Below are 23,648 nucleotides of genomic sequence, written 5' to 3'. Positions count from 1 at the left end.
CAGGTACTGTAGTTCTTACTATGAAATGCTTTGATATGACTAGGCGACGCGTCTTGAAATGAAACCTTTTAAAATACACATGATTGTTTAAATATATTTCCGGTAAACAGCTATTTAGACAAGTACAATTTGACAATGATTTGCTCCTCAAACACAAATATCAGTGTTAACCCCCCTGGTCATTAGGCACCAAGATATTTTGATGCAGAATTTAGAAGCATGCAAAAGGTTCTCCAAACAAGACATTTGGCCAAGTTTTTCTCCCAGAACAATGTAGAATTGCTCAATTAAGCACTGTTCCAGTAATCAAGGGCTTGTTAACTTTGTTAGCAGCAAATCATCATGGCATGCCATAAGACAAAACATTCACCCAGTCTCCTGAAAATTCTTATTCCGTTCAAGCCATAAAGCTATCAGCTTTCCATACAAGATTGAAAATAAACAGTATGCCAGGCAACAACTTTCTAGATAAATTAAACTAGTAAAGTGGAATTTAGAAACATTTCTGATAAATAAAACCTTGAACACAAGCCACTTACATAAGCGCTTTACCACCTTGAATGCATTGATTTCACAGAGTTCATTAGAATAGTCATTTTTGCATTCAAATTAAATCAATGTAATTTAATTATGCAGGTAGAGCAAAAGTCTAAACCCTATGTTGTATGAATGTATTTACTTACTAGTGCATTGTTGGTTTGAAAGACTACAGTAGGTAAACTCACAAGTTCTATTATCCTATGTTGAAAGGAGAAAATCCTACTTGGAGAAAAATACCATACTACAAATTGTACTGCTAAAATTACACTCATTACTGTTATCTACTGTAGTTTATGGTACTGTATGTTAAAAGATAAGTGGTCCCTGGTTTATCCTCGAAGACAGCCATTTAACTTCAAAGATAGATGGTATGTGGACAAGGCGGACAAACCGAAAACATTACAGGCAAAATGTATTTTAATATTCAGTGTAGGGGTAAAAGGATATATTGCATACACCCTGCCATGATTGTAATGCCAAGCTAAGTCAGTATGGTAACGGAATGCATTCATATAAGTAGGTTTCTTCATCTATTCAGATAGCCCTAGTTACTGAAGGTAAACAAAATGTCAACTAAAAGTATGAAATATTTTGAAATATGGTTGAAAGTTAACAAATGTGGCTAAAAAATGAAATTTCTTTAAAAACAAATAAAAAAAGTGACTTGTAGGACTGCTATAGTATCAAATCAAAGCGCCTGGTTTATTATTCATATATCTAGAAGATAAAACACGAGTATGTGGTAGTAAACGTTAACATGTGATTGGTTTTGTAACATTGCTGACAAAAAGGGCAATTGTTTCTTGTACAATAGACGACCAACTTTACAAATAGAATCATAGAATACCATTGTGTGCCAAATGAAGTCATTATTATAAATTGTTAGGTCTATCATACAGAAGCCAAGAAAAGTCACATGATCACAACATGGTAGCCATATTATGTTACAGGTTAAAGCACAAGATACCTACAGATTTTGTCCAAGGGAAAAAAAAATAAAAAAACACTCCACAGGAGTATGACGTTGCAGGGCCCTCTGAAATCCACGTTAATGAGAACACGGACAGAATCAAAAGAACAACGTGCAATCCAGTGTTGTACGGGGAAAAAAATGCATTTGGCAGGAGAGCATTAACCTTGAAATTACACGTTTGAAGGGAAAATGTGAAACACTTGAAATGTGCACAAAATTGTGCAGTACAGGTAGTCGTAGCTAGTAGAGGATTGCTGGCTTGTGTATTCAACATACACAAACACACTGGGGCCTGGCGAGAATTTGCTGTGTACTTTCAAATGCCCAGGTATTTAGTAACTTTGCCCACTTTAAATACATTAAGTTTCCTGAACAAAATCATCCTTATCAGTCATCTGGCTCAAAAAAATGACAAAGAAAAAAAAACCTCCACAAAAAAATTCTACCCAGGCACAGCAGTTCAGCAGCACAGTGTGTGCAGAGCACAAATCTGTCACTGCGGATGTTTGCTGATCAGGGATTGTCAGGCACTGGTCACAGGGGACCCATGAGGCTACTGCAGCTCTGCATATCCAAGCAGGAGAACTGTAGACTCCACAGCAGGGAAAAGGAAACTAAGGCACTGCAATCTGCTCCTTTATAAATGAGATGCTCTTGATAAATTATTTTACATTACATACAAAAGTATGTGCCAAAGCTCCCAAATACTGTTCTAGTCCCAATTTGATTGGCTAAACTGTAGATTTGAATTAGAAATAATGTTAAGAACCTTTCTACAAAAGGAGTTTAAATCGTATCTTGCACAGAACTGCACAACACGTTTAGTTATATTCAGGGATTGTTTTAACAGCAGAGTTCTGTCAAATGTGAAGGTCCTTTGGTGGAGGAGGAGGAGGGTGTACAAGGTTACTGAACGTCAATACAGCAGTTACACATACAGTAAACAACACAGTAAACCGTAGAGGGCAAAAGATAAAATGTGTCATCCATTTTAAACATGTAAGCATTCTACATACTTCGATTAACAAAACAAAAAGTGGGAGCAAGGAAAAAGTACATCAGCCAGACAATTATAATAGACTTAAATACAGTAGTGAAAGGGTAGTTTGCAAAGCTGCGAGTGCCAGGACATATACAATTTGGGGTCGCTTTGAGAGCACAAATAAACAATACAGTAGATTAAGCACTACTGTAACATGAAACAATTTTTAAAAGTGCAGGCTTGGTGGCACCTTTTTCATCGGGTGGGGGGGGGGGCGTTGTACAGTAACTGTTCACTACATTTATCAAGTGCAGACATTCCCAGTTATTTCAATCCTTTTACAGTTTTAGGTTTCCATTTTTTTGTGATCAGCGATAACAAATCAAACGTCACAATTAACAGATACTGTAGAGCCCAGAAACACATAACCTTGACTGTGCATTCAGGTTACTTTAATCTTAAGATGTGCCCCCAGCACCTGTCCCCAATAAAAACATATATTGGTCTAAGTGAGCATCCTGATGCATATATTTTGAGTAGCTTGCATATTCGTACATGTTACATTCATGTGCAAAAAAGACAAGGTTGCATGTTGTTTTGAAACAAACCTATGAACTGTGCAGAGAATGCAGGGGAAAAATACCCTTTGTGTCCTCAAACACTTAGGAGCATGAGGCTCTATAGACCAAATCCTTGGACCTAAAAACCTACCCACCCCTACACCCTCCCCCCTCCTCATTTGAACTCCCATTCCATTGGGAGCAGGGCTTACTGAATTCAGTGGCGAGAGCTGGTCAGGTGTCAGCAGAGAGCCCACTGAATCAGCATGCTGCAGGGCCTTATATTTGTATGCAAATGAAGTTTACTGGCGCTAGTCACCCTCAGAGGAGGACAATGAATGGCACAAATTACTTTCTGCCAAATCAACACAACACCTGAGGTGATGGGGGATCACCAAGACAATGCTCCCACCAATGCCACTTGTACGACTCAAATCCATCTTTTCAAACAAAGCAACTTGTTGACCAAAGGGCACACAGACTCAACAGCTCCCCCAACAAAATAGCATGCACTCCCTTTGTTTTATATGGGGGGGGGGGGGGGGGGGGGGGGGGGGGGAGTGAGAGAGGGGTAGGACTTAGGATCTGAATCAGTCCCCTGGAGGGTATAACAGACCAGAGACCAAATACAATATCTCACACTAACAAGGCCAAAAACATTTTCTAGATAGTTTTCCACAAAGCCAACGGTAATGGGAAAGGGGAGACATTTTATTGTACATTAAAATCAGTCTGTATAGAATGCTAGCCTCTGGGACCCCAAACACCCAATGTTATATTCACTGCTTCCCAGAGGGCTGTGCAAGGGTCAATAAGCAGCATCTGGAGGCCAAGTAATAAGTGCACAGAGTATTACAGCATTATCCATTGGTAACACCAACAGACTGAAGCTTCCCTATTGAGTTTCTAATCTTGTAGTCAACTACAGATCACAGATTGATGCACAGTATTAGCAGGTGGCTGAGCTGGGATTCACTAGCACTAGGATCTCATGCTCTTGCTCTCTCCACAAACCACACAGACTTGAAGGTTCAAAAACTTGCTTGAAAAGGCTAAATGTTCTACATGGAAACTCAAATACGTCAAACATACAAATTACAAGAAAGCATTATCTGAATAATGACTGACTGCAGGAAGTAAATGCTTATGTAGCTTAATTAGCAGCCATATTTGGTATGAGTGTGGCACACAATATACAGTTAGAAATGCTGGCTTCCAATATGGACAAAAAAAATCCAGTAATATTAATTCATATTTTTTTAAAAAATCATTCTAAGATGCTAATATTTACTTAGATCTATTCCTGTAGCGTTATCAAAAACTACAAATTACACACCAGCACAGAAACCAGAGACAGCTGCTTCAGATGTGACAATTATGTAATTTAGCCTTTTTGTATCTGGTGTTTATCCCATATGGGCCTATGTTGTGTGTTTTAAAAAAAAAAAAAAAAAAAAAAAAACAACAACAACCCACAAGCCAAACAAAATCACAGGGTGGTCTGAAGGGTGGGACTGGAGAGAATGGTAGAGTGCAGTGTGCATAAACACTGAGAAGGGCACACAGCTTGTCTGAATACACATTACTGCTTCAATTCACAGCAGTTCCAAGCACCAATTACTGTACATGTGTAGCATTGCCTTTGGATAAGGTGTTTATTGTGGTGGGTCCCATCTCAAGAGACTGATAGCTGTGCCAGCTTTAAAAGAAGAAATCTTAAGTTACTTTGCTGTATGCTTGTATAACAGTGTGAGAGGACTGTCCCTTGTACTAGTGATTGGCCTTTCTGGATATTTATTGCTTACATAAATATCAAAACTCAAGTAATATGTAAAAAACAAAAGCAGTACTTGACATTTCTTCAGCAAGTCGATCTTTATTGACCAGAAGTATAAGTACGGTATGCATTAAACCCAACTTCCGGTATGCATAATTTGCCAACAGCAATCACCATATATTAAATCCAGTACAGACTTTACATGTTACGTTTGTTATCGACCTCCTTCTTAATTACCAAAGCAACTTAAATAAACTATAACATGACCGTCAACACCACTGCATTATAGGAGATAACTTGTAAAATACCTAGTTGCCTTGTATTAATTCAAGTAAATATGCTGTAGTTTTAATACATGCAATGGTACATTCCAACCACCTCTTACCACCAATATTGGTAACACCCTGCACGTAAATGGTTGGGGTATTTTTTGTTGTCAGGAGCATGAGTAATTTACAGCCACTGAAAGATATAACAATGTATTTAATATTTATTTATAGTAATATGTTGCGCTGCAGCGACAGGCTTAGCATGGTTAATGTGTCTATTCAGACCATTTATATCTGTTGCAATACAAAAAGATAGATTATACGACTGAATTACGTTTTTAATAAATTATCTAATCAATTACTCAAACGTTTACACATGCCCAATCCTACCTTACACAAGCTAAATAGAAAGAAATAAGACTAGATAACATCACTGAACGTGCGTGGCGCTTCTATCCCCTGCCTAACCATTGACTTTAAAAAGGAACCCAGCCTCCGAGGACAACTACCCAGAGGGGGAAAGAGGCCGACGGCAAGAGTGAACGAGCGCAAGATCAATTTACACATGCTTGGGACTGCAAAAATCAATCCCCACTAGGCCGCAAAAAAAAAAAAAAAAAAAAAAAAAAAAAAAAAGCACCTTCAGCAAAAGAAAAGTAGGATTGGGTATTTATTTACCTTCCATATAAAAACAAATACTCAAACCAGTTGTAATTTAACTTATGTAAAAATATGACACTTGCAACACTGAAGTTGAATTGATGTTAGAAAAGTTTTGGAATCCCCATACAACTAAATTGGGCATGGTTTTTGTTGTGTAATCTAACACATACATTAGCCACACAGTTTTAACTACACTTAATGTATAATAGAAAATAAGAACACTACATCCAGCTGAGTAAGCCAAAAATAAAACTGCCATCATACTTTGAATCGGAAATACTTTAATGTTCAAATTAAAACTGAATTTAAAACTATACTTAATCTATAAATACAAGAACTGTATAAAATGCATAGCTCTCACTATATTGTTTCTATGCACAGCAGCTACACTGTCAAAGAACCTGGGGAGACTACCTATTTTGGAGCAGTTTTCACCTACAGAATGCACCAATTCCCCATGCAAGTATTGCACTTTAATTAAAATCACTGAAAGCAGTTCTTTAGACTTTATTAAGCCTTTAGTACAGTATTTAATTGGTTCAACAGTATACTGTTGTGGATCGACATCACACACACTATACAATACAATGACCCTGAAGCTTTCATAAAACTACAAAAACAAACAAAAAAAAAGCTACCCTTTTACAAGCTACTCACCTGTTGAACAGGCACTTTCTGAGGCGTAGGTGTTGACTTGTGCTGCTGTGCCCACGGCTGGTGGTGAGACTGCAGGGGAGGAGAGTTCTGGTGGTGCATTATCAGGTGCGGCTGCTGCTGCATGGATGTGCATGTTGGCAGCTGTTGCTTCTGAAAAGGCAGTGGTGGCGGCAGTGGTTGTCCTGGATGCTGCGGGGGTGGTCCAACGAGCAGACGCAGTTCCTGGATCCCCGGCGGCTCAGTATGGTTCCCCCCAATCCCTCCAGGAGGCCGCAGCCCCCCAGTCATGTCTCTCTGGCTGGGCGACAAGCCCATGTAGGGCTGAGGGGGAGGTGGCTGCTGCTGCAGGCCTCTGGGGCCAATGTTCCTCTGAGCCAGCCCTATTGCTCCCGGAGGCTGGTGAGGCATGCTGGGGTAACCGCCTACCTCAATCACCATGCCTGCACTCCCCGGTCTGACCTGTTGTGGGGGAGGCGTTCCTGCAGGGTTGCACAAGGCCTTCATGGGGGACATGGGAGGGGGAGAACCATAGGATCCCTGAGGTTGCTGCTGTTGAGCTGGCTGCGGCTGTTGGGAGGGGTGCATAGGCTGGGAATTGATTTGGTTGGCTTGAATTGACTGTGGGTGCATGAGCCCCTGGGAGGTGCCTGGTGGGAAACCAGCAGTATTGGGGTAGCGCCCCTGGGTCATGGGGGTGTTGTTGCTGGTAAGGCCAATGTTGGGACTCATCCCTGTACTGTTCACTAATCCCTGATTGAGGTTGCTATACGAAGAGTAAGGAGAATACTGCCCTGAGTTGTTTACAGTGGGGGACTGGACTGCCTGGTTCCGTGAACTGAAGCTCAGGCTTTGCTGGGGTCTCCCTGCTACTACAGCCTGCTGTTGTGAGGGGCTAGGTGAGAAGCGAGGGGTATGGGCCACAGATTCTGGGTGAAGGTTGACCTGAGTTGGGCGGTGGTGGAACTGCTGCGGTTGCTGCTGTTGTACTGGATGCCGCATAGGCGGGCCAACGAGGTTAGGGTTTTGCTGTGGGGACATGTGGCCCAAGAAGTGATTGGCCTGAGGTCCTCTGCCTCCCTCCTGCTGCGGGCCCTGGGAGAATTGGTTGATCCTGGGAGGAGTGGGTGTCTGGCTGTGTGGCTGCATGGAGTAATCCCCACGGGCCATGTAAGCACCCATTTGTTGAACATGACCAGAAGGGGCTGACTGCTGAGGCGATTGCTGCTGAAAAGGGGCTCTGACCTGTTCAGGGACCTGAACAGCCCTGGGCCCCCAAAGAGAACCACTGTCTACAAAGGGCTGGCCATGCCTCTCTCCCTGAAGGCCAGGGTAGACACCCATCTGACCCCCACCTCCATGAGAGACTGGTGGGGGAGGGTTGTGGTACTGCGAATGAGGAGAGGACATCCCATTGCCAGGAGCGTTTGACAGCATTCGACCTCCTTGCTGCTCCATCAAGTGCATCTTCTGCTGCTCATACTGACCAAAGTGGTCAAAGTGGCTCAGTTTGGGCTGGCCTTGGCCAGGTGAGGGCTGTGGCAGGTGGTGGAGGGACGACGGTAGAGACCCATAGCCCTGGTCAATGGGCATCGGCGGTCCCAGTGTGTTGACCTGGCTTTCTGGAAAGCTGCACTCACCAAGGCCCTCCAACCCTTCACTGAAGAGATTCCCATCATCCCCAAACAAGCTCATCATCCCAGGGTCAGCCATCCTTCCTCCTTTCTCAGCCTGCAGCTTCCCCCTGCGGTGCTGCTGCTACAAGCGAGCTAGTCTGTGCTTCCTCCACTGAGGTGTATGTCCTCAAAGCTTTTAATCCTTTAACTAATCTCCCACGTGTCACTCCATATTTCCTTAATTCTGTTAGACAATGCAGTGTCAGGCAAAGTCAGGTTACAGGACCTGGGGAGGGAAAATGGAGAAAAACAAAGAAAAAAAAATGATGAAACTGCAGAGAATTGGAGGAATTAACACTATGACACACACCCAAACTACTGCAAGACCTTTATTATAAAAAGATATTAGCTAGCAATTTTACAAAAATATGCAAATACCTTGAAACTACTTTTGCAGTAAACTTAGTTCAACTGTTTTTTCCACCCCCTTCCACCCAACCCCCTTCCACTCTGCTTTTAAACAATAGGTTACTCACAACACATGCAGACACCATCCCCAAATTAATTCATTCTTTACAATCCCTGGCAATTCATTCTTGGATGGAAAAGAACAAAAGAACCCAAAGTGCAGCAGCAGCTGCCACACCAGGCAGGCAGATGTACGAATACAGGCAGGCCGCCCATCTGCTGAACTAAAGCCCTGAAAACGCTCTAGTTACCAGTGTGTCCTTAACCTCATCATCCCCTGAGCATCATAATCAGATGAGCAAGCAGCATTATCTAGGTCTATGATAAAACAGGACTAAACTAAATGGGCGAGAGGATCAAATGTCCAACAGGAAGCAGTGCTGCTTCTACACTCCCACTGGGGACCAAGGAGTGAGTCAACCTTACTTCGCTTGCATTTTAACTTCTTATACAATAAAGTGCAATGAGAACACAGATTTGCCCAGTTCACCATTTTTTAAATCCAATACAAAAGCAGCTATGAGGGAAGAAAAAAAAAAAAAAGTCTGATCATCATGTTTTCTAGATAAAGTTTTAACCTCTGGGTTAGCAACATTTGGTGGAGAAAATATATTATAGATACCTAAAAATAAGAGAAAGCAATTTGGCTGCAATTGACCACACTTTCAAACACAGGTGGGCAGTCAGTGTAGCAGGGCCTCTGCACTGTTCAGATCACAGCCTCTTAATGAGCAGGAAGTCTAAGGAGTTATACCACTTCCTAAAATCAGCACGTCAGATCCAATTGACATTATATATATATATTATATACACAAACACACGTTTTACATCTAAATTTTTAAAGCAATACATAACTTTAGTATAAAGCACATAGTATTTAGCCTACTGATTCTGCTACATTTCCAGCCAACTGTTTGCCCAATTTCTTTTCAAAGTGACAGTTGTGGCTCAATGCCCGTTGCTCTTGTGAGCCACCAGAATTTCTTAGTGTTGATGAGGAAGTTCAGTCACTGGGTTCATCCCCCACCCTGAGGCAAACTGATGACTGAGTGACATAGCAGGCTCCTTGTGTGACTAAGTGCAAGCATACCCCAGCTGGAGTCCTTGGAACACTACTCCTATAATATGTTATGAGCCACACAAAGCAAAACAGCAGGAAAACCATTTACTACAGCAGCTCTCTAGAGTCAGGGCCATTAGTAGTGTGACCCAATGGCCGATGTGAGCACAGCAGCTTTATATACAATTGTTCACCATTTCAGTTTCCTGAAACTTGGTCACAAAAATGTTCAAAAATACAAAAACGTTCGTAATTTTTTTGTAATTACTGATTTGACATAGTAATTACACAACTATGGGCTAAAGAAACTTGTTTTTTTTTTTGCACTTTATATCTGTCATGGATACAAACAGTCAAAAGTATTTCTCCATTTAAAAACACATGCATAACTTAGATATATGCATTTCAAATATCTGCTTTATTCACCTCTTATACTGGGTGTCAAAGCATGGGGTAAATTCTAGATACAAGCTCCTCATTCGAGAATGATGATGTTCTCAAATGAACAGCGCTTCTGAAAAGATGGCACACAGATTTACTAAACAATAGGCCTACATCCTGATCTGTTTCAATGATAAAACAAAACAGGAATTCAAAAAAACAACACACACATTTTAAAAAACAATGTTACAAAAAGGGATATACCTGCAACACTTCCTGACTATCTCTTTTTTGTATTTTATCCAAAGTTTTTATTAGTGCATGTCCTTATTCTACAGTTTTTACCCCTTTGATTCAAAATAAAATATGTTAGCTACCGTACGAGTGCTTGATACCATGTCAGGCTACGGTGTTTCAGTTACGGTTATGGGTCCATTATTCGCATCATGAGCGCATTTTCATTTGCTTCAGCAAGGGACAGCTTTGAATCCACTGCAGGTGCACCAGTTTGATTCCTTGTGTAATCTGAATACTAAATGCATCACCTGTACCATGCACTTGGATGCATCACTGCTGTGTTTGCAAATCTTTCAGTACCTTTTACAGTGTCCTATGACATCAGAAGATAATCCATAATAATTTGAGAATACACCTATTAAAACACAAAAGGCTAAATTCTATAAATGGGGAGTGCTACAGAATGAGCACTGATAAAATGAGTAAGGGGCAGAATTAAACTGACCCAGCTTTAAAAAAGGTGTTGAACAAAAACCAATACTTTCTGGCTCAACTGTTGTGAAACACAGTGCTGTCTCATAACTGAAAAGGATTGGCTTGATCCATCATACTTTGAGCACACTGCATAAACTCATCTTAAATTGGCATTTAGCCTTCAAAATACTCAAACGTAACACTAGAACCTCCACCACAGAGTCTTCATTTTGATCCACTGGTTACCACCGTATGTTCAGTTTGTCCTGGCATTTTAGAGCTCAATGTTCTGGAGTAGACCATTACTACAGTACTAACCATATCACATGGAACTAACCAAGCAATACAATACAAACCCTATTGTATTGAAAATACAAAGCCACTTCAAATGAAAGCCACTACCTTAACATTGTATCTCTCACTACTGACTCAAAGGAAGCTACAAAGTGAAAACGCTGTCTGATGGTTTACGATGTTGATTCAGACTGAAATGGCTCCTACAGTACATTGAAACATCTTCAGATATCCAGGACCATGGTTAGACAGGAAGTTAATTTAACAAATATTGACATAGTTAAAACAAAAAAAAACTAATTTAGTCTGAAGTACATTTTCACCATTGGTTGTCTATAGAAACATTCACTGATATTTTCTTCCAACAGTCCTTACAAAACTTACCCCTTATAATCATTCTGCACAGATGTAACTTTTACTTTGTTCACTATTGCGACCTGTAGGATTGACTGACCGCCGACTTCAATTTAGTTTGTTTGAATTGTCCACCTGCAAGATGTTTTATATAAAAATAAATGTTCAAAGGAGGCCAGGTCAAAGGCATTCCTGAAACAATTGATCTGAAAAGGTTAAAAATAAAGATTTAAAACTAGACAAAAATAGACTCCATGGATAAATATCTCAGGACACATGTCTCAACCTACAGTAGTCCTTGGCAAGATTTGTACTTATTTGATCAGTAACCACCTGCTATCTTCACCTTGTTCAACTGGTCTAATGTGACAAATATAACCAGTTATAAAAATGACACCATTTGAGTGAAAGCTAGTTGATTGTGCTTTTCAATATCTGCTTTCAAGGGACAACACACATCACATTTAGATGGAAAACAAAGCCACAGTTTTTGCCTTACAGTAGCGTATATTACTGGGGCTCATTTTTTTTTACTATTTCATTTAGAACTGGTTCACAAAGCAAGCATTCTCCACATTCATTCTAACAATAAATGCTTTGTACTGCTAGGCTAGCAACCAGGAGGAGATAGCACAGCTAAAGGACAAACCACCATTAAAATATTGGAGGGAGATGAGGCAGGAGGAGGAGAAGGGGGGAGTTAGTTATATTATTGCTATCAACCATAAGTGATCTCCTGGAAACTACATTCTGTACAAAGCACAGACTAAACCACTGGAGGATCCAAGAGGAGGGCCTCAATGGAAACATGCTGAGAGACTGAAAAACACCACCAAACACAACTGATTACTCTCATTAACACCCATTCTTTTGTATGTACCAACTGTAGCTGTTGCAGATTAACCAACTGATCTGGCAATCTCCTACATTTAACATTTAAAAGCTGGTTTTAAAAAGAGAAAGAAAAAGCCAAAATGCATAAGTATTATTCTGCTAGCTGGTTATGGGATTGCTCCCTGCCTATACTATCCCACGGAGGGGCCCCTGTTCAAACAGGCTCTTATGCACACCAGCAGCATTGCATTGCATTCCATCCCCCCCCCCCCCCTTCTTCCAAGCTGCAGCTGAAAATAATTTATCTGTTCCTCTTTGCAAGCACAGCATGTGTGATTGGGGGCAACTTATCTATCATGAATAAACTCGAGTACAAAGACGGGCTGAGTGTCACAGGATACAAAAGGGCAAAGGTCACAGTGGTGGAGCTACAGGGTTTGCACAGGGCTTAGATTGTTTTATGCATGGCTGCCTCATGTATATACTTTTTTTGTGCATGTAAAAACAACCAACAGTGTAGACAACCAGTTTATACATTCTGCTACGTTGGTAGAACGGATGTCTTATCCACCAACACCCTTTTTCATTCCCAAATTCCTGCTAAGGAATGAAAGTACAAATGGTTCTCTGAAATCAACTAAAATTATTAAATACAAGTAAAAACAGCAGACTGTTGCATCAATGACACCTTGTCCTATCAGCAGGTGTCATTATTGCCACCTGTCTGAAAACCAGCTGGAAACCGGCTACAGGTCAGTTACCACAGGCACCTGAAACACACACACAAGAAATCAACTCAAGCTTCAGACTTTGGAATCATAAAACAGGAAGATGTTCAAGCAAAAAACATAATACTACATATACAGAGAGAGAGAGAGAGAGAGAGACACATACACATACATACATACATATATGGTTCCTGAGTGGTGCATCCAGTAAAGGTGCCTGGGTGGAGTGCAGGATGCGCCCTATAGCCTTGAGATTGCAGATTCCAATCCAGGCTATGTCATAGCTGACTGTGACCAGGGGTTCTTAGGGGGTGGCGCACAACTGGCCGAGCTCCGCCCAGGTAGGGAGGGCTTAGGTGGGCAGGGCAATCCACTGTTCACCGCACACCAGCGACCCCTGTAACTTATAAGGCACCTGCGGGTCTGCAGTGGAGCCATTCAGATCTGTGTGATCCTCCGGCACTACAGGTCCGGTGGCTTCACTGTGGATACGCAGTGTAAAAAATGACAGATTGGAAGGAACACGTTTCGGAGGGCACGTGTTTCAGCCTCCGTTCCCCAGAGTCGCCGGGGGGGGGGGGGTTGGAGTAGTGAACCGGGATAATAAATAAGCATTCCAAATTGGAGAAAACCAGGGTAAAGCCATTTTTTTGGTGTTAAAAATATCTCACACACATACATCGAATTACACTATGTAACACAATTTTTGTTCCTGGGTAGTAAGTGTTATTTCCCAATTGCTTATGTCTCAAAAGTATAGAAAATAGCTATAATTCCCCACAAACTTTGCTTTTGTGACCAGGACAGTGATATTTAAAAATATCACTACTTCCAGTGGGAAAACAGGCAAATTTGTGTCTTTTCATTCACATAAAGTCAGAAAAAAGCAGCATATGAATCCAAATTAACATGTATTTATACTAAATACAAAAATGACTACAAAAGATTTAGAAGCGAGTAGTTTTTCGAGATTTACGATTACTGTAAATTTGTTACACTTATCTATCAATTGGGACCCCACGATAAATAGATTTTATTGAAATCGAATATTCCATGAAATTAAACTTGTCTTGTATATATTAACTTAATGTCAAGAACATAATCTATGTTGTTGCTTCTAAAAGTTACTGAGAATGTGTGTGAACAAATACAGGTTGATGCTGCAGAGGTCAAGAGCAACCTGCTTTTATTAATCTAATACATATTTTGTTGTTTAAAATCAGTCCCAACTGCAGCCATCTGTCCTAAGCAAAACTAATAATATTTAACATTACTACACTGTCACGTGCCACCGTTTCGGAAAGTTTTTTTTCTTGGTTAAATACCAGAACACAACCTACTTGTCAGGCACGTGGCTACCTACATCATGACGTCTGAACAGGAGCTGGTGAGAAATCCAGGAGCAACCAAAAGTAATGCTTGGGAGCATTTTCGTTTCTGGAAAATTAAGGACAAGACGGTGTACCTTTTATAAGCAAGGACAAATCAGTGGGTGAATTATGCAAATGGGAAACTACCGATCATTTAAATACAACAAACTTTGCTGTACATCTGAAAAACAAACATCAGAAAAAGTAAATGACACAAACTAAAAAAAAAAAACCACCAAACCAAAATGATCAATGGGAGAATGTGTCACTGTGGAAAGTTCCGTTGCAGGAAAAGGTAGGCTACCTCTAACGTACTGTTTGAAAAAACTACGCTATAGTTTTATTCACTGAAGATAATGCAAATTATGTGGCTATGCAAAGTCATGTAAAGTTTTGAATAAATTTGACAGCAAAAAGTGAAATGCATCTCTGCAACCAGTCAGGGACTGCTGCATTTGCCAGAAGCTGGGCTACATAATTCATAAGTTGTAACTCCAACAGCAAATTTAAAAAAAAAAAAAAAAACTATTTTTATACTACATAAAACAGTACATATCCAGAATTGTTTAGTCATGGTTTCCACCAACACCACCAGATAACTTACTTAAATGTATTGCTCAAGAGTAAAGCCTAAGGATGATACTGTACTAATTTATTAAGTGTTCAATATGTGCATCTGCCAAGAAAGTTCTTTCAATGCAATATTTGGTGCGCAAACAGAATTATGCATGTTCAGATACATTTCAAAGTAACGCTGCAATAACAAACAAGCGACTGGCACCTGACCTCTGGCACACAGCATAGACACTTTTGTACAGGAAGCCTGTCTCCTGATGTCATGCTTTAACCCTAAATAATTAAACAAGTATCAGCAGGTAACTATTAGTGCATTCTCTAGAAGAGACAGGTGAGCAATGAAGAGAGGATTAAAGTGGCAGGAAGTATGTCTGGTTATTTGTGAAAGAGACCAGAAGTAAATCCCACCAGTTTCCACAAGCATCCATAAAAATAAGAGTGGTATGCTACATACTGGTAGTTTACAATTTAAGGTGGTCATTTATTTATGAAACACTTCAATATCCAAGTTTTGTACAGTCTCACTCCTCAAACTGAACCCGACGTTCTTGCAGTGGCTGCAGACCCAAAAAAACTCAAAAGACTACAAACCACTGATTGAAATCCATAAGTTTAGTTGTAATTGTTAGCCTTACTGGAGCCTCATATTGTGGTGAGAATATTTTGGTTCTTCACATGATCGTTTTTTTTAATGTTAATTCAGGATATGCAAATACTTAAACATCATAGATAAACTGCTGCACCATGGTACCTTTTCAACAGAAGAAAATGGCGACCAGTGATACTACTGCTAGTGGCAAAGCAAGCGAAATAGATTTAAACACATTAGTTAGCACTGTAAGGCTTACTTTCTGGTTCTCTCGTAATTCCTGTATAAAATCACCCAAGTTAAAATCTTTTGGTTTTAGAAACCCGCACTTACGACATGACAGAATTACATCACGCTTATCACATTCTTGCTTCCTGACCCTTTTTTTTTTTGTCTGAAGTAAGACAGGCTCGTAGTTTTTAGCTCTACAGTGCAGCTTGTTTTGGTGCACAACATACTTGTGAAGGGGTGGGGGCTCATCATGTTTGGATTCAACTGAGCACATTTTTGGATAACAAAATAAAAATGGCAGCTGTAAATCTGCAGATGGACAAACGTGTCCAATCAGATTAGTCACTCGCCAAAATGCTGGAGTGTAATTCGATCCCTTCCATCTAGATCCTGTAAAAAAGGGGGGTTTAAACCAGCCCCTCAGGCTCTAAACCAGTATTTAAATACACTTCCATCCAGCAAACCTCCACAAATAAAATATACCGGGTCAATTCACATAACTTGGACAATCCAAATTTAAGCGGGCAACAGACTGAATTATTTACTTAACCCTTAGGTGGCACACAGCAACCCTATTTTTAAATGGCTCCTAATAAAACATGATGGGTCAACATAACCCCTACATGTCTTGTCTGATAAATTGCTTGTAACATTACTTAAGCCAGAAATGTATGTAAATCATGATACAGTACAGCAACCAACCTCCCCCAGAAGAAGAAATATCAACCTTGTACAGGACACAAAGTCAAAGACATATAGTACTATGCAGTGTCTGAATAACACAATTATTGTAACAGATTCCCAAGCCTGAATTAACCCAATTATGAAGCGGGTCCCACAAACTCATGGGTAGGCAGCTTTGGCACTTCCAGTCACGGTATTTCTTCTAACCATGTCCTTCCTTTTTTTTTTTTTTTTTTTTTTTTAAAACATGAACCAATTCAGCCTGGTCCTAAAATAAATACTATTAATTGGACTATTACACCTGGAATGAAACAGTATTCCAAGACAAGTTACCTAACCTTGAACTAGATGTCAATACACTTCAGAAACGTGCTAATGATGTCCAAATTTTGATTGACCGTCTCAGGAGTCAGGACAGCACGTAACCATCCTGTACTCTTGATATGTCTTGATCAACTTTATTATTCTGATAATTTGAATTTACATTTGTGACAGAAGTTAAACAATTTTTGACTTGCAACAATGGCAGAATTGCATCCTCCCCTCTGTCAATTTTTACATCACTGCAGCCAATGGGGTAGCAAGCAGAAGAGACTTGCATTCAGAAAATTAAATGCCCCAACTGTGTTTTTTGCTTGTAGCCAATGCTTTCTGGCAATTTCTTAAATTAGTTGAATCAACTGTATTAAAGATTTGAGTAATAAGTATTTACCGAAGCACTCACCCTTGGTGTCTTCTGTAAACCTGCTACCTGTCCTAATTTTAAACTTATGACCTTGAAGCAGCATGTTGCATTTCAAGTTCCTGTACATCTTATCCTTTAAGAAAAAAGCCATGATTATAAATGAACTAGTTATTGGATGCATTGTGTTGGCTTGGAAAGTTCAAAGCTTGTTAAAAACTTGAGTTAATTGCAATTACTGTTCTTAAAAAGCCTTGCATACATCAATGGATATATTTCCCCTTCTACATGAAAATTCACAATATATAACTTGTTAAACTAAAAGTACAATATCTATTAAGGCAATAGTATTTGACCACATCTTAAGAAGCTTGAATACTATAATAGGCTAAGAAACACCATTATTTTCTTTCTATTTATAAGGGTGAGCCAAACTGTAAAAATTCAATCTGCACAGGTCCTGGGAACATCTGGAACAACATTTTCCTGTTGATCCAATTTCCAATTAAAAAAAAAACTTGGACAAAACAGGTGAGCAAGACTAGTTTTATTTGTTGCCCTGAATGAATCAAATGTGCTCCAAATATGTTGACAAGCAGGGATTTGGCACTATGTGGCCTTCCACAACATGCAGCAGCTTTGCAAAATAACAAGTATATTTGAACGTGAGCATTTTTTTCTCCTTCCGTTACATTATAATTACATTATTCTTAAGAAACAGTGTATGGAAAAGATTAATGGCAATCAAGGTTTTTCTGGCCAATCAAGGTACAGGCAAAAACAGTTTCCTCAGGCTTAGTTTAGGCCTCAGACAAGACATTCATGACCTTCAGATACAAAGGGTCGCCACACCAGAACACTAAGCATGTTATCTGTGGCTGCTCTGCAGATAAACTGTAGTGCAGTCATACTAGAAATTCTAAACATATTGGGCAACATCACATAACAGGCAACCTATACATATTTTTATTTATTTAAAATATACCAAAGGCAACAAAGCTAATATTTATTATAGGAACATTAGCCAATTACTGTACCTAGGTGTTCATAAACACAGCACTGCAAGCCCTTAATAAAATCCAGTAAACTGCAATTAAAATGTCACTAATTCCAAAAACAGCATCCTTGTCTTGAGAATAAAAGCATATAAACTTTGCATTATAAAAGCTTGTGACAACGCTTTCTAGGAAATACCTTTAGGCTATATAACCCTGGGAAATCAGACAGAAGTGCATGCAGACTCAAGACGGTATGGTCAATTACCCTACAGAACACAATCCAGCATTGTAACAATGTTTTCATGTATGTATTTTTAGCCCTGTCATGTGTAAGTTCCACAGATGAATTTACTAAAGCTTGCTCTATAAGGAATAATGTCACTCTGCATCATATACATCTTTTTTTTTATTGAAAAAGACAAAACCACAAAATTACCCAAATTAAGAATCACTAACCTAAAACAGAATCTTACTAGAATATGCACAGCAACATAGTGCCTGTATTTAAATAATACATGGAGGCCCAACCTACTGCAACTAGCTTTGACCTAAATACCGGGTAGAGGTGATTTCTTTACCATGGTCAAGCTACAATACATATATAAATTGAGCTGATGAATAAACAGATGTTACAACTATGTAGTTACCAGACTTGATGCACAAGATTAACTGACTGGAAAGATAGTAACCTATTCCCTGTCCTACACTGAGTTTGTTTCTAACTAATATTATATATACACTCGTTACTTAAGCGGAAAAACATTTCAGCACCCTGCCCTTATCAACTGTAAGCTACTGAATACTTTACAGAAATCAGTGTTATCTTTGCATAAATTACTTAATTCCAGAAATTGCAGGCTTCTAAAGAAACTGAAAAAGTTGCCAACGTGTAGTGCTACACGAAAACAGTATAGCACGGTGTCATAACACATGTCAAGGCCTATCAACCAACGTTGCAATAACTAATAACAAACTTATTTATGCAAATAAACTAGTCAAAGAAACCCTCACGGACTGGAAGAAAAGTACAAGCACATGCAAAACAATAGATTCCTGACACTCATAACTGGTATAAAGTATGCGTTAATGATTTTTACTATCCCTCCTACTGTTCTACCTCTTAATTACTAAAGAGTAAAAACACAATCTGAAACGTTGTTGTAATGAGGTACCCTTTGAGCTTAGCTGCGTATATTGTTACAATGTGAAACTAGGAACTTTGCTATAAGTTAAAAGAACAGCACAGTGTATAACTTAAATCAGGGTGAAACATTAAAATTGTTCAGATAGAAACCCAATACAATATGTGCAAAGCGTCTCAGGCCCATCTAATTTTGCGCCTCTTTGCTGAGTGGCCGAGTCAAATTAAAGCTGCCATCTTAGGTTAAAGACTTGAAAGCCTTTCCTTTGTGTATCAGGAGGGGGGAAGAAAACACTGACCAAGTACTCGTGGAGATGCTCCAATGCTAGCGGGAATTCCGAGCTACAGCATGTAACACGTCCTCACCTTATTTACACATCAACTTCTAACACAAAAACGCTTTGTATTTTAACAAAGTTTATTTAAAAAAAAAAATCTAACTGTAGCAGTGCATAAGAATTTTAATTACAAACAACGACGGAGTGCTGCTGGGTGCATAACTACCGTTAATCTTTTGATAGGTTTTAAAAAAGTTAATAATTAAAAAAAAAAAAAAAAACACATTAGGCAAAATGTTGAATATTTATTCTGTATTCCTTTCGGTCAATTATTTCAAATTAAAAATAGATTAAATTATTTCAACCTAAAATAACAGGTATGCAAACTCAACGCCCAGAACACAATTCGAAAACTTTACCCCCAAAAAACAATGAATTAAGTGGTATCCGTTTTAATCTTTACAGCGCTTAGTCTACTTGCGCTATTGTTTGTACGAACTAATTAGCACTAAACCAGGACCTGTGAAAAATTGTAAACGTGACCCCTTTAAAAACACACTTCTATTAATGTTCCTTAAGTTAAACTTAACTTTAAGATACCCACGTACTTTCGTTAAAAACACGAATAGAATAACTAAACATAGCAGTGTGCTTTTACGTTCTTGTTTTGTTGTGCGTGTCCTCTCGAATCCCATAAGGATAAATGAATGTAATTTAATGATGGCTGCTCATTGCCTGCAGCAGATCCTTCCCGTTCAAATCCCACAACCGCCTCCGTCTCACTGACCTCCTCTCCAGTATAACTAATAACCATATCGCACGTTTCTCACAAATGGATTACTTATTTTCTCGGAAGAATCACATAGATAAGTTATAGCACTTACTGCATACAGATTTGTATTTCCTTAAAATATAAACATAGATCGTCCTGCGATTGCACTTCATTTATATAGCCGATTAAAACCAACAGATTTCCATTGACCGCCTGGCCTCAAACAACCTATAATGGTATCCTCTTTTGCCTTTTTCCATTTTGGACTCTGAAGACTTCCTTTGCAGCCCCAGGCTGCAGTGGCTGTGTGTATATAAACGTGCGTTTTGATTTATATACGGTTTTACTGTTTAAATATTACTTTGTGAAGGGGAATCTCCCATCTCCTCTCATCCACTGACTCACCTCTGCTTACTCTCTCTCCAGCCCACCTCGTGTTTCGCTTCACACTGAACTAGCTACCTCCGGCTCTCATATTTGATATCCAAATAGTAAAATTACTATGGTTACTTATTTATTCAACTTACCCTCCTGGTGATATGTACAACTATAATCATTCTATTGTATTTAAAATTGAGAAGTTTGTTAAAGTTCGCAAACAGCCTTTTCTCTTTACAAAAATAACCTCTTGATATAGGTGACTTGACCAAGCACGAAGTCACCCCCTTCAAAAAACAGCTACGAACGGAAATATTATTGCACTTATTAATTGTACATAAATAATAATTACTTACTAAATAAAGTCTTCGTTCACTAGTGCACACTTTCGTTTTACAAAGTTGCCCTTTAAAAAAAAAATATCTGTATTGTCGACTGTTCGGTGTTACTTCAGACTAGTTCTCAGAAGCAATTGATCACTTTCTCAGTTAAAAACTAAATTAAATATTTTCATAGGTTACACATTCGTTAATTCATCCTTATCAGAAAAAACCGAGACCCCCATGCACACTCAGTGAACCATTCAACCCTACACACAGGGCGAACCCGCATTGAAAAACAAACACAAAAAAAACTCACTTACCCTGTTAGTTTAGGTCAGTTTAGGGGTTGTCTCTGTCTGTATTTCCAACAGCAATATCTATCTTTTAGTTTCTTTCTAAATGTTCAGATTCGGTAGATGTTATTAGTTTCGGTGTCTCCGTGTCCCGTCCTCGCTGACTCTCTCTCTCCTTTGTGTTAATTTCACTCTATTCAAGTTTAATCCGATCTATCCCAGCGGCCGCGTTCTCGATTCCACTCCTCGAGACACTCGCTCACCTTCCAAAAGCAGTGAGGCGCGCTCACGGCTTACTCGCTCACGTGCGTGCGCGTGAATGACTTCTGGCGCTGACGCAGCTGCGTTACTATTATCAGGGTAAGATGCACGGACACGAGGACCGCAGAGAGGCTCCCCTCCGGTAATCCCAGAAGGCTTTGTGCTTGTGGATGGGTCTGTGCTCCTCCGCGTTTTCTAGTTTTTAGAGGTCTTTATCTTAGTGTAAGTGCCTGAAACAGTTTATAGAGACGATTCTGCATTAAAGCACATCAAAGCTGGATTTACAATACACATTTGTCATTTTGACCTAATTAATGGGCAAATTGTCTTTAAAAAGACATTGTTGTGAAAGCGTAAAAAAAGCGTAACAGAAAATACAACAAATAGGCGTTATTAAAATGCCAAAAAAGTCTCATACATCTGAAAAAAATATGGTGTCAACGCTAGCAGGACAGATATATCGTAATGTAACTGACAAAATACAGTTGTGTTGTATGTAGGTCTACTCTAAAACTGTTAGTATAAACTGCTGTGTATGCACATGGCTTTGTGCTGTGTAAAATCAGAGAAAACTGAATTACACTTTATCTATATTGCCAAAAGTGCTGAAGAATTTTATATTAATACCACACTTTTTCCACAATGATATAGGGGACCACCGAAATCCCAAAAGTACATGAACATTGAACATGTAGCAGGAGTATACATACAGCATTTATTATTTAAAGAACACATATTTGCACCAACACATTTAGTTTAAAGATTAAAAAGGTACAATTTTGCCAAAAAAATAAATAAAAAATAAAGAAATAATATAATAAAATAAATAACCAGGCTTATTTAAACTTAACCTATAAAATACCATACCATTCCTCTAGCCTTACAAAACTGTGAAACAATTGCTTATAAGAATTAAGAAACATGGGATCATATAAATGTAGTTGTTTGGTTCTAGTTCTGTAAACTGTAAATATATATTTTCTCCTTTGACAAAATAGGTTATTTAAACACCAGATATATCACTCAAAATGTAGAATGCTGGTGTTCAACACGAGACAATACCCATATATAGCAAATGAGCGTGGAACCACTGGGATCATTTATTACATTTTTTCAACAGTTTTTGAAATAATAAAAGCGTAGAGGTCTGATTGACCTTTTGTAGTTATGTATTGAAACATCAATTGCACACACTCATGATTTTGAATCAATTGTGCCTTAAAACAATTGTTGTCATGTGAGTTGCTAAACATGGAGTTTTTTTGTCTTTACAAAATCCCTTTCAAGCACTTTAAAAGCTAGATTTATAGCTGCAAAATAATATTCACTTTTATGATTGACTTAGAGTTAACACTTTAATCGAAACTTAGACACACCATCTTTTTTCTTTTCTGAGAACTAGAAGCATCCTTATTTTATGTAACCAGAAAAAACAGGCTAAAACCTTTCATAGAATTGCGCTGTGCAAAGAAGAAACAATTCAGAATGCAGGCCTAGTTCCAGCCTTAAAACTGTGGCAGCCAATCAGCAGGGTCTTTTTTGATGCGGTTCTAGCTCAGAAACCAGGGTTTGTATCTAGTGAATGGAATCTAGCAAAATCATAGCTGCACATTTTAATTCTTGAAACCACTTCACAAACTGAAACTGTAGAAGTGGCTGAAAATTGTAATTTTTTGATAGAACAGTTATTAAGCATGGTGAATGATGACATAATAGAAAACACACATAATGATGTTCTAAATGTAAACTGTGTGGTCAATGTATCTGAACTGGAAATTAAAACAAGCAGCAATAGTGTCACATTAGTGACTCAAGTTAGAACCATTGTATACTGGACCAAACCTTATGACAAATCTTCAGTATGCCACCGGGGCGCTATTATAAATGTTGTAATGCCATTCATTTCTGAACAGATCTATACTTCCTTACATCACATGCAAAGTAGCATGTATATTTGTTACAGATTAAAAAGGGTAATATCCAAGAGTTTCAAAATATATGCCTAATCTCTCACTGTAGCATAACATCTTTCTTATATACCCCTATTATTTTTCTGTATATCGTTTTGTCTCACTTTTACTCTGTCAAAGTGGAGCTAACTATTCTGCCAAACTATGATTTCCTTGTGCAACAGATATTGTAACCCACCTGAAAAGCCATGTAGTGTGAACCACAGGATGGAGAACATCAACGATGTATATGTCTTTA

The 23,648-nt window shown here is 39.0% G+C and overlaps 1 protein-coding gene across 2 annotated transcripts in view; it reads right to left on the bottom strand.

The window, feature by feature from the left end:
• LOC121313453 (chromodomain-helicase-DNA-binding protein 7-like) overlaps positions 1–21,475 on the bottom strand; it is a 67,499-nt gene extending 46,024 nt beyond the window's left edge. The window contains exons 1-2 of one of the 2 annotated variants that reach the window (XM_041245988.1): positions 21,207–21,475; positions 6,422–8,320 (exon numbers count right to left, since the gene is read on the bottom strand). In XM_041245988.1, coding sequence (XP_041101922.1) covers positions 6,422–8,131 — 1,710 coding nt within the window. In that variant the 5' untranslated portion in view covers positions 8,132–8,320; positions 21,207–21,475. The remainder of the gene's footprint in view (positions 1–6,421; positions 8,321–21,206) is intronic. The other variant, XM_041245986.1, reaches the window with a different exon arrangement.
• Positions 21,476–23,648: the final 2,173 nt, after the last annotated feature.

The sequence above is a fragment of the Polyodon spathula genome, chromosome 3, assembly GCF_017654505.1.
Source record: "Polyodon spathula isolate WHYD16114869_AA chromosome 3, ASM1765450v1, whole genome shotgun sequence".
Classification (NCBI taxonomy): domain Eukaryota; kingdom Metazoa; phylum Chordata; class Actinopteri; order Acipenseriformes; family Polyodontidae; genus Polyodon; species Polyodon spathula.
This window is presented reverse-complemented; position numbering and strand designations above follow the sequence as displayed.